Source organism: Camponotus vicinus, unplaced genomic scaffold (genome assembly GCF_025532165.1).
Source record: "Camponotus vicinus isolate PSW18456_S1 unplaced genomic scaffold, iyCamVici1.0 SCAF_1, whole genome shotgun sequence".
NCBI lineage: Eukaryota > Metazoa > Arthropoda > Insecta > Hymenoptera > Formicidae > Camponotus > Camponotus vicinus.
The window spans coordinates 20,134,055-20,145,491 of record NW_028141945.1 but is presented as its reverse complement, the minus strand read 5'-3'; the positions used below and the strand labels follow the sequence as shown (position 1 = coordinate 20,145,491).

General features: G+C 23.9%; 2 protein-coding genes across 2 annotated transcripts; both read right to left on the bottom strand.

The window, feature by feature from the left end:
* Positions 1-636: 636 nt before the first annotated feature.
* On the bottom strand, positions 637-6,200 carry LOC145976005 (uncharacterized). Its single transcript, XM_083106827.1, has 4 exons — positions 6,063-6,200; positions 3,935-4,103; positions 3,096-3,291; positions 637-1,061 (listed from the first exon to the last, which is right to left on the bottom strand). The coding sequence occupies exons 1-4, from the start codon at positions 6,161-6,163 to the stop codon at positions 997-999; spliced, it is 531 nt and encodes a 176-aa protein (XP_082962953.1). The 5' UTR covers positions 6,164-6,200; the 3' UTR covers positions 637-996.
* A 4,071-nt stretch (positions 6,201-10,271) lies between these two features.
* On the bottom strand, positions 10,272-10,870 carry LOC145959426 (uncharacterized). The gene is made up of 3 exons (XM_083078278.1): positions 10,726-10,870; positions 10,335-10,619; positions 10,272-10,288 (listed from the first exon to the last, which is right to left on the bottom strand). Exons 1-3 carry the CDS (start codon positions 10,868-10,870, stop codon positions 10,272-10,274), a joined length of 447 nt encoding a protein of 148 aa, XP_082934404.1.
* Positions 10,871-11,437: the final 567 nt, after the last annotated feature.

The following is an 11,437-nucleotide window of genomic DNA, read 5'->3' as shown; positions in this document are numbered from 1 at the left end:
ATTAAACTGATAAACAGTAATGTCAAGAAAAGGATGTGGCTCACACGCATACAATCTGCGTAGCACACGTATGTGGCTCTCTCTGATTGATGCGTGCGAGCAGTATCCTCTTTCTGGCATTACTGCTCGTAAAAGGCAAAAATATGCTTCAGATCTTATATTAATTGCTAATTCTTTATATACATTTCGTGATAAATATTAAATACGAGATAAGTTAAGAGTGGGTCGCCGCGTAGCGGCAAGCGAAGAAACACGTGCCACATACTATTATGTCTCTTTTATGTCATCTTTTTCGACAAAGCGAAAAGATGTCTTTATAAACATCTTTTCGTTTTGTCGAAAAGATAACTTAAAAAAGACATCTTTTCGTTATCTTTTAGTATAATGTGCTGTGTGGGAATTTTCATACCAGCATAATATTTTTATGCTTAATACTTTATATAATACAATGATAAATTATAAAATTTAATATAATTACAAAATAGTATTACTATTAATAAATAGGTTGTATGCATACTATCTTTTAGTTTCTAACATGACGTATAATATATAGACCGCGCGTTCCCACTCTCGCCTTTGTTTCAAAAATGTCAAATTTTAGAAAGAGAGAGCTTATTTTCATGGTAGTTTCTTCTTTGTCTAATGACGCGTGGTGGGGAAAAGAAATCGATCAAGACATACGTCAAATGCAGTGGCCATATTAAATTTTTGCCCCACTCTTGTTATTGATAGACAAAGAAACTAACACCACGAAAGCATGTTGTCTCCTTCTAAAATTTGTTCAACTTTTTAGCCAAACGCGAAGTCTATGTATTCTACGTCTATGGTTTCTAATCATTTCCAATCACTATACATTTCTATCCAATATATTCTCTTCTCCGAGTTCTTGGATTATTATGGTTTATTGTATTCCTTTGTGTTAATATTATAAAGATTACCATCCACTTGTCATACTTATTCCTTCCTATGGAGTCCATTGGAATACTTTCTTTGTTCTTAGGTATAGATATTCAAATCACTGTAGTTGCCTTTTTCTATTTTCTCGATTATTGTCTCTTTTTCTTTCATTTTATTTAAAAATACATATAAACATATATAAATATATAAATATAAAAATATATAAATATATAAACATATAAATATATAAACATATATACAGGGTGAGTCTGATAGAAAATTCATCACGTTTTTCTCGAAAAGAAAAGGTTAAAGATAGAGGAAGATATAAAGAAGAATATCTATTATCAAAATTGTAGGTTTAAAAATATCTATTTACAAATCTTATCAGATTTGACCTTGGATAGTGTTGCCAAGGTCAAGACAAAAATTTGAATTTTTTAAATAGAATCACCATATTTTTTTGATACAACTCGATTTCTATAATATTCTGTATAAAAAGTTATAAGAGTAGGATGGTCAAAAAGTGAATAGTTTATGAGATATTTCATATTTTAATTTGACACAATCTTATATAAATTATAAAAAAAATATCTTGTAAAATATTCATTTTTCAATAATCTTATCTTAATACTTTTATGTACAAAATGGCTGCTAGTTGAAAATTACATATTTTTTCTTGAAAACAATTATGTATTTTCTCTAGACCAATCGATTTTTCTCATTATTTTGTTCATAAAAATATTAAGATAAGATAATCGAAAAATGAATATTTTAAGAGAAATTTCATAGTTCATGTAAGATTATGTAAAATTAAAATATAAAATATTTTATAATCTATCTATTCACTTTTTAATCATTCTACTCTTATACTCTTATAACTTCTTATACAGAATATTACAAGGAATCAATTTATAAAAAAATAAAAATATATGATGATCCTATTTAAAAAATTCAAGATGTTTTTACTTTGATCTTGGCAACGTCATCCAAGATCAAAGTGATAAGATCTGTAAATCGATATTTTAAACCCTACAATTTTGAACATAGATATTCTCTATATCTTCCCCTATTTCTAATCGTTTTTGAAAAAAACATGAACTTTTTATCAGACTCATCCTGTATATGTATATATTCAGAATGTTCGATTTAATCTGTCTACGCCAATATTTCGAAAAATATGGAAAATACGAAAAAACGTTTCATACAAAAGTTTTATGACTTTGAGGGGGACAGACAGGGTATTATTGATTTGATCTTGCATAATCGTTTGAATCTTACGTGAAGGTCACTTTCAATTTTTTAAATGGAAACCCTTATTTTTCAATGCATATTCTTGTAGTTGCTTATTTCGAGAGCTTTCCAAAACACTATAATAAAATAATTTCCTCTTAAGTACTTTTTGAGTTATAAAGCTTGAAGTTTACAATTTTTTAACATAAAACATAAAATATCTTGTAAAATATTCAGTTTTCCGTAATCTTACTTTAATACTTTTATGCACGGAATAATGAGACCAATTAATTGATATAAAGAAAACAAATAATTATTTAAAAAAAAAGTAAGTAATTTGCCACTGCAGCTGCATACATTTTTTTAAAGCAACTATGTATTTTTTTACACCAATTGATTGGTTTCATTATTCTATGCATAAAAGTATTAAGGTAAAATTGCCGAAAATTGAATGTTTCACAAGATATTTTGTATTTTATGTAAAAAATTGTAAACTTCAAGTCTTATAACTCAAGAAGTATTTAAGAGAAAAATATTTTATTATAGTGTTTTAGAAAGCTCTCGAGGTAAGCTACAAGAATAAGTATTGAAAAATAGGAATTTTTATTTAAGAAATAGAAGGTGACCTTCATGTGACCTTCAAACAATTATCCAAAGTCAAACTAATGATACCATTTTTCATTTCCCTTGAAGTTATAAAATTGTTGTATAAAACATTTTTTTTGTATTTTCAATATTTTTCGAAATATTAAATAGTATTATGAAACATGAATAAAAATAATAATAATAATAAACAATATTTATTTGATTGTATTATAAATAAATGTGTTATAACATCGACACTCGACTCGTATTGCCATTATAACTGTTTTGTTTAATTTTATATTTCGAGTCTTATATTTATTAATTTTTAATAATAAACAATTCATGAGTATGAGAGGACATAAGATTTAATTGTAATTTACCGACTCTTGATGATGTATTCATTACATCACAAAACTCCACAAACTCCGGTTCAATTAAATTGGTTCGTTCCATATTATATTTCCCCAAATTGGAGATTGTTGTATTGGTCTGGACCTGTAGCTCGTAGGGCACATTGCCGTTATTAAATCGATAAATTTTAGGTGTACGAGCCTGCACTCCGTCTAAATGAATAATCTATAATATAAATTTCATATTAATTAAAAATATACAAATAATTAATTTATCGAATTAAAATCAAATTTGAAAAATTTCTTAAATAACGTATATGTATGTATGTAATTATTTATTTTTTTATGTTCCTTTTGTATGTTTCTTTCGTAAAATTCGAAAATTTATATTATTTAAAAAATTCAAAATTTTATGAAAAATGAACCTCTTCACCGATCTTCGTCAAATTCAATATCAACCATTCTTTATTCTTTAATGATACTCTATTCATGTAAAAGAATTTACCTCGATATGTCAAAATTTATAGAAGTTAGAACAACCACAGACATTTATCGAAAAATTAAAATTGCATTAAAATTTAAAATACTATATGAATTTTTATAAAAATGGTAATAAATAAAAGTATTGTACTATTTTACTTGTATGCCAAATTGGAGTGCTGTAGCTCAAACAATTCTTGAAACGTTTAAATTTTCGGAAAAGTGAGTGGGCAGATATACATACATACATACACACACATGGATATTTTTTTTAATGTGATTTTTTGATGGTTTGGAAAATTCTGAACACATTGACAAAATCTGAAAGACTTTTTCACGAAAACTAAACTTCCTCTATGAGAAAGCAAAAAGAGAAAACAAATACTCACGTGGTTTAATTTCATATGCGATTCTACGAGTGCAATATCGTCATTCCACACGATTACTTGTACTCGCCTCCCTTGGCCATTGTTAATATAAAATTTAAAAACTTTATATTGTTGCTTGTCGCCAACATAACGTGAGGCTTCAATACCATCTACAAAGCCTACTACTTCACTGCAAAAGTAAAGAAATTAAAAAGTATAAAGAAAGTAAAGAAATTAAAGTAGTAAAAAAATTAAAAAAATTAAAAAATAAAAATAAAAAATTTTACATATTATATAATATATAAATAATTATTTAACTCTTCCAGTATTTTTACATATTTTTTAAATAAAAAAATATATTAAAAAAATAAGTTATATTTATATATTATATATGTGTAACGTATACTTTTTAGAAAGTATGAAAAATGAAGAATTTCCTGAGATTCAATTCAAAAAACACCAAACTGTCTTTTAATAAAACCATAAAAATTACGTTTCAATTTAATTTTAAATTAAATTTAATTATTCTAAAATATTCTTTTAAATTTAATTATTTGAAATTAAACTATTTGATTTTATATAAGATTTTATAAAAATTAATATTTTTCTATCATAATAATACATGCAATAATTAAATAAATATAAGATATTAAAATCAATGATAAGTTAATATAAATACGAAGAATAAGAATGAAAAACATAAAATTATATAAGAAATATAATTGTAAAATTATAAAATTATAAAATATAACAATTATGATATATAAGAATATATAAGAGTCACATATGTATATAATGTATATATCTATTTTAACAGAAAAACATTTATATTACGTTTTATATCATATTAAATTTTATTTATTTATATTTATATTATTATACATTAATCATATTTATATTATTCCATCATTGATTTTAATATCTTACATTTATTATAATTATTGCATGGATTATCATGATATAAGAATATTAATTTTTATAAAATCAAATAATTAAATTTCAGAATAATTAAATTTAAAAGTATATATATAAGAATATTTTAGAATATATAATTTGTAAAAAAGTGATGAAATAAATGTATGAAAATGTAGCACACACACAAATAACAATGAAATATAAAAAATATAAAATTTACAATAAAAATTTACAATAGGAAAGAGTTTTTTACATAACATTATAAAATGCAATTTACAATGCAAAATATATTAAATTAATAATAAAAACAATAATAAAAATATTAACAAAATATAAAATCAAGTAAAAGATATAAAAGAATTTGAAACAATTTGTATTTTGAAATTTTATTTTTTGTCTTTTTATTATTCTATAGCAGAGCTTGACATTTGCATATTTCGACCGATTTTTGAAAATCACCGCTTACCCCTTACATTTTGACATCTTAGCAATGAATCGTCTAACAGCCGTAACTAAGCACGCGGCGTTCTGTCTCAGCTACAACGCATTTGTAATACGACATGATTTCGTATCCCCCGTATCCCCGAGATATTTTTAATCTATCGCATATAATTTAATATTTTAGGATTATTATATCGTAAATGTAATTACTAATCAAGAATTGAAATTTTGTTACTGATTTAATTATTTAAAAAAAAAGATTTTAAAGATCGCATTTAAAAACATTGATATTTGGCAGTCACGGGAGATACGGAATCACGTCGCGTTACAGATGCGTACCTGAGACAGAGCGCCGCGTGCTTAGTTACGGCTGTTAAACGGTTCGTTGCTAATTGTAAGACGTTAAAACGTAAGGGGAAAGCGGTGACGGTGACTCTCAAAAATCGATCAATATATGCAAATTGTGCCAAGCTCTGTTTTATATAAAAATGTTAAAATGCATAAAAATATTAAAATAATTATCTGTTGAAATATTTATATGTTAAATAATCCTTAACAGTACAATTTTAAAAATGAAGCGATATAAATAATTAACAATTTGAACATAAATTAAACAGTTAATTATCATAAACTATTTCTGTCTCTGTATATTAATTGTAAAATTAATTATAAAATATTTCATATAATAATGATTTCCTTTATAATTTCATCTTTTTTATATGTAAAAAGATGATAAGAATTACATAAAAAATTTTTTTAATTAGAAATAATTAAATCAAAATTTAATACTCACACAGTTGAATCGAAAACTTGAATATTATCTAAAACTTCATTTGAAGTTAAAATTTCCATCCCGTCTAATTCTTCTATTTCATTTCTAAATTCTTCCTGCATTTTTTCTAATAATTCTTTCTTCTTCGATATCGTGATGTTATTTATGAGAACGTCTGATTGCTACTAATGAAAATCAATAACTCGTCACTCACCTTTTTTTATTTATTAATTGCATAACAACATTCAATATAATGAAATTGCAATCAAACCTAGTCACATAAATCAATTATAAGAAATCGCAACAACTAAATATCATAAAGTTTCGATTTCATTAAGAGGAAAATATACAGAGTGGGACAATTAATTTTTTGATCTAAATATCTCTCTATTATACATGCAACTATCGAAAAATGTTTTCAATGAAAATTTCAGATAAGAGATATAATGTATGTGACACATTTCTTATATACGATAAAAGAAATAATATTATAATGAAATGTTTCATAAAATATTTTAATATTTATATACAGAGACAGAAACAGTTTATGATTTATTAATTATTTAATTGATATTAAATTGCTGATTATTTATATCACTGCAATTTTAGAATTATGTTGTTAATGATTGATTAACATACAATAACAATTTTAGCAGATAATTATTTTAATATTTTTATACATAGAATAATAAAAATCAATTTATATAAAAAAAAATTATGTGATTCTACAAAAACATTTTTATTTCTTAAAGATTCCTTAAAGATTTCTTAAAGAAATGTAATTAATATTAAAATGAAATAGAAATAAAATAAAATTAAATTAATATTAAAATGTTACATGCATTATATACTTCTCTTTCCTATAAAATTTAATCATAGAAAAACTTATAATCTATATTTAACAAATAAAATTATACAGAATTACTTACGCTGTTAAACTTTTGAATATTTTTGAACTTCACTTTGCACAGTTTTCATAATGACAACTATTTTTGAAGTATTTACAATTTAGTACGCGCGTATATTTCGAATTTGCTTTCTCCACGTATTTTAAAAAATTTATTTGTATTAAAAAACGTTATATAAAGTATTCAGCGTAACGGTTTTTGAAACATTTTTAAACAATTTAAAAAAATTATATTATAAAAATTAATCCATTTTACGTATGCTATATCACATGTAATAAAAAAATTTGATAAAAAATTTTTTATTCATAAAAGAAATCAATGTCACCTTGAATTTTTTAAATAAAAAACTACCATATTTTTTTTAAATAAATCAATTTCTCACAATGTTCTCTATAAAAAGTTATAATGGTCAAAAAATGAATATAGTTTAGATATTTTATACTTAAATTTATCATAATTTTATACAAACTATGAAGTATCTCATAAAATATTTATTTTTCGACAATCTTACTTCAATATTTTTATGCATAAAATAATAAAAGGAATCAATTAATGTAAAGAAAATAAATAGTTATTGTTTAAAAAAGAAGTATGTAGCTACTATATAGTTGCAAAATACCTTTTCTTAAAAATAACTTTGTATTTTCTTTACACATATTGATCCTCTATTAATGCAATAAAATATTTAGAAAGAAGATCATCAGAAAAGAAATATTTTATGAGATTTTTTATTGTTTATGTAAGATTATGTGTCACCTTAAAGTATAAAATATTTCGTAAATTATTCACTTTTGGACATTCCTACTCTTTTAACTTTTTATGCAAAAAATTATGAGGAATTAATTTATATTTAAAAAAATAGAACAGTTCCATTTAAAAATTCAAGATGACATTGTTTTTATAAATTTTTTTTCAAATTTTGTTACTGCTGCGATAGCTGGTATAAAACGCATTAATTTTCATTATATAATTTTTTTTAATCGTCAGAACGTCTTAAAAATTGTACAAACGCTGAATATATACCCTGTACATATATAGAACATTTTAAAAATCTAGAAACAGTCGCATATATCATAGATAATGCATTTTAGAAAAAAATATTTCAGACAAAAATTATAGGGTTTAAATATTTATTTACTACTTTGACCTTGGATGAGATTGCCGAATTCAGAACAAGATTATTTTAAATTTTTTAAATAAAACCTCCATATTTTTTTATATAAATCGATTCCTCGCTATATTCTGTATAAAAAATTATAAGGATAATATAATAAAAAAATAAATAGTTTAAATATTTTATATTTTTATTAGATATATAATCTTACATAAATTATAAAATATATAAATCTCGTAAAATATTCATTTTTCGAATATCTTCTTATAATTTTTTATACAGAATATTGTAAAGAATCGATTTATATTAAAAAAATATAATAATTTATTTAAAAAATTCAAGATGTTCTTGCTCTTGGCAATATTACCCAAAGTCAAAATTATAAGATCTATATAAATATTTTTAAATGCTACAATTTTTATCTAAAATATTTTTTTAAATGCATTGTTTATGAAATATTCAACTATTTTCAGACTTTTCAAACATTTTATATATACAGAGTGATTTATTTTAATTTTTGCAAGTAAATATCTTTAAAATTAAGCGAAGTACAAAAAAAAGTTTAGACAAAAGTTGTAAGATTTTATAGAGGAAATAAGTTGGCGTTACTGACTTTTTCCTAAACGGCAATTTTCAAAGTTATTTGAAGATCAATTTTTTTTTAAATTGAACTATACCTCAATTTTTTTATTTAATTAATTTACAATATTTGCTATAAAAAGTTATAACGCTGTTAAGATATGCAAAAAGTGAATAGTGTACGAGATATTTTATATATTTATATGACATAATTTTACATAAACTATGAAATATTTCATAAAATATTCATTTTTCATCGATTTTACTTCAATATATTTATACACAAAATAACGAAATGAATCAATTCATGCAAAGAAAACACATATTAGTTGTTTTTAAGAAAAAGTACGTAATTGCTACTTGAACAGTCCTTTTCTTTCTTAAAAAAACTGTGTTTTCTTTACATTGATTCTTTTTATTATTTTGTATATAAAAATATTAAAATAAGATCCTCAGAAAATATTTTATGAGATATTCCATAGTTTATGTAAGATTATGTTAAACTAAAGTATAAAATATTTCGTAAACTACATTACCTCATATACTATTTTGGCCATTTTACCTTTATAACTTTTATTTATAGTGAATATTGCGAGGAATCAATTCATATAAAAAAAATTAATGTAGTTCCATTTAAAAAAACATAAATAACCTTCAAATGACTTTGAAAATCGCTTTTCAGGAAAAAGTCAGTAGCACCAATTTCTTTCTTTCCTCGAAATTCTATAATGTCTATCGAAATCTTCTTTGTATATGTATATGTATACAGGGCGTTAACAAAACATTCAGAAATTCATATGGTAGATAGTACATATAATATTGAGTTGAAAAAAGTAACATTTAATAAGAATAGATTGAAAACTTAATTGTTTCAAAGATAAAATGATTTTATATATTACTATCATGACTAATTGTTTTTTACGTGTCGCAAATGAAGGTTTATCTCGGTGTTTACAAACCTATTTACAACATTCCATATGTCCTCCTTTTATTACAATGCACGCTTGACATCTTCTTCTTACAGAGTTACATGCTTATCAAATAATTTAACATAGACTTCAAATTTTCGAGAATTCGCAACTTTCTAAAAAGAAGATGCATTGTAATGGATAAAGAATATATAGAACGTCTCTTGTAAACAGATTTGTCAGACATCACAAAATTAAAAGTAATATATAAAACAGTACTATATAAGACAGTACTAATAATATCTTATCGTTTATTTATATTATTTACACAATTGCACAATTATCTTTTTTTTTGCATAAGTATTTTAATTATATGATTTTTCTGTTTTTTTTATTTGTTATTATGTTCTTAAGAGAGAAAATTTTATTTTCAGAATAAATTAAATTATTACTTTGATTATTACTATTATTTCAACATAAATTGTTATTAATCAGATTTAAAAAATAGAAAGTTAAATATATATTTCCTTATATACATAATTTTTTACGTATCTATTATTACGTTGATTACCAAGGTAAACTTTTAACGCTTGCCAAGAACGAACTCGCGAAAAAGCAACATAAAGTTGCCCATGATTAAAAACATCTTTACGAAGATCTAAACCAATTCTATCAAACGTTTGTCCTTGTGATTTGTTAATTGTCATAGCAAAAGCTAATTTTATCGGAAATTGTCTTCTAGAAAAAGTAAAGGGATATACATTTTCACAATATAATGTTATACGATTCAAAAACACAATATCTCCTGCTTTGTCACCTGTTAAAATCTTACACTTTAATAAATGATCTGCAAGCTCTACAACCATTAATCTAGTACCATTACAAAGACCTTCATTGATACTAAGATTTCTAATCAGCATAATGGTACAATTTGGCCGCAATTCATGAGGAGGAAAAGATGATGGGGATAAACAATTCAAATATTCTGGTAACAAAGCTTCACCAATGTCACCATTGTCATCATTTACAGCACTATCTATACTTGTATAAATTCGTTCACCAGTTACATCTAATAATTCAACAACTTTTTGATTTATTTCGTCTACATCAACATTTCTTGCAGAAAGTATCACATTTAGCTCCTTTAACAAACTCTTTTTTTCGAATTAATTCACCATATATATCTTCCACAGTATCAGCATCAATAGGTGCTACACAACATTCAGGAATCTGTATGTTATCATTGAAATCATTTAATACGCCATCTCCCATATCTAATAAAAACTTTGCAAATTCAATTTCTTCTGGGAGATCTCGCATATTTTGTGTTAAAGAAAATTTTACGAAATGTCTCCAAGTAGAACTAAATTTAATAGAGAGATTCACAATTTCACTTAGAGTAGCATGTACTTTAATAGGCAAAAGTTGTCTAAAATCACCACCTAATAAAACAATTTTTCCGTCAAAAGGAAAATCATTATTCATAATATCACGCAATGTTCTATCTATAATCTCTAAAGCATATCGTGATGTCATTGGTGCTTCATCCCAATATAAATATCAGTTTCTTTCAAATATTGAGCTTCTTTAGTTTGTATTTTAATGGTAGATGATGAATCAGCAAATAATGGCACCGGTAATCTAAATGTCTTATGAACTGTTTTTTCAGTAGGTAATAATGTCGCTGCAATACCCGTAAAAGCCATTGTGCACACGCATTTCTTTCTAATTCTAGCTAAATGATAAATAGTTGTGTATATAAATGTTTTACCTGATCCACCCGGACCATCAATATAAAAACAATTATTATGATTATTATTATTATTATCCAATCTATTTAATAAAAGATCGATTATCTCTTTTTGCTTTTCATTTAATTGTTGGTAT

What these genes read in the sequence shown, in the direction of transcription:
- LOC145976005 (XM_083106827.1), bottom strand. Translation starts at nt 6,163, where the DNA reads ATGCAGGAAGAATTTAGAAATGAAATAGAAGAATTAGACGGGATGGAA. An exon ending in CAAGTTTTCGATTCAACTGT is followed by an intron (nt 4,104 to 6,062) that starts GTGAGTATTAAA and finishes TTACTTTTGCAG; the next exon opens with TGAAGTAGTAGGCTTTGTAG. An exon ending in CGCATATGAAATTAAACCAC is followed by an intron (nt 3,292 to 3,934) that starts GTGAGTATTTGT and finishes TTTATATTATAG; the next exon opens with ATTATTCATTTAGACGGAGT.
- LOC145959426 (XM_083078278.1), bottom strand. Translation starts at nt 10,870, where the DNA reads ATGCGAGATCTCCCAGAAGAAATTGAATTTGCAAAGTTTTTATTAGAT. An exon ending in TACTGTGGAAGATATATATG is followed by an intron (nt 10,620 to 10,725) that starts GTGAATTAATTC and finishes TTGAATTATTAG; the next exon opens with ATGTAACTGGTGAACGAATT.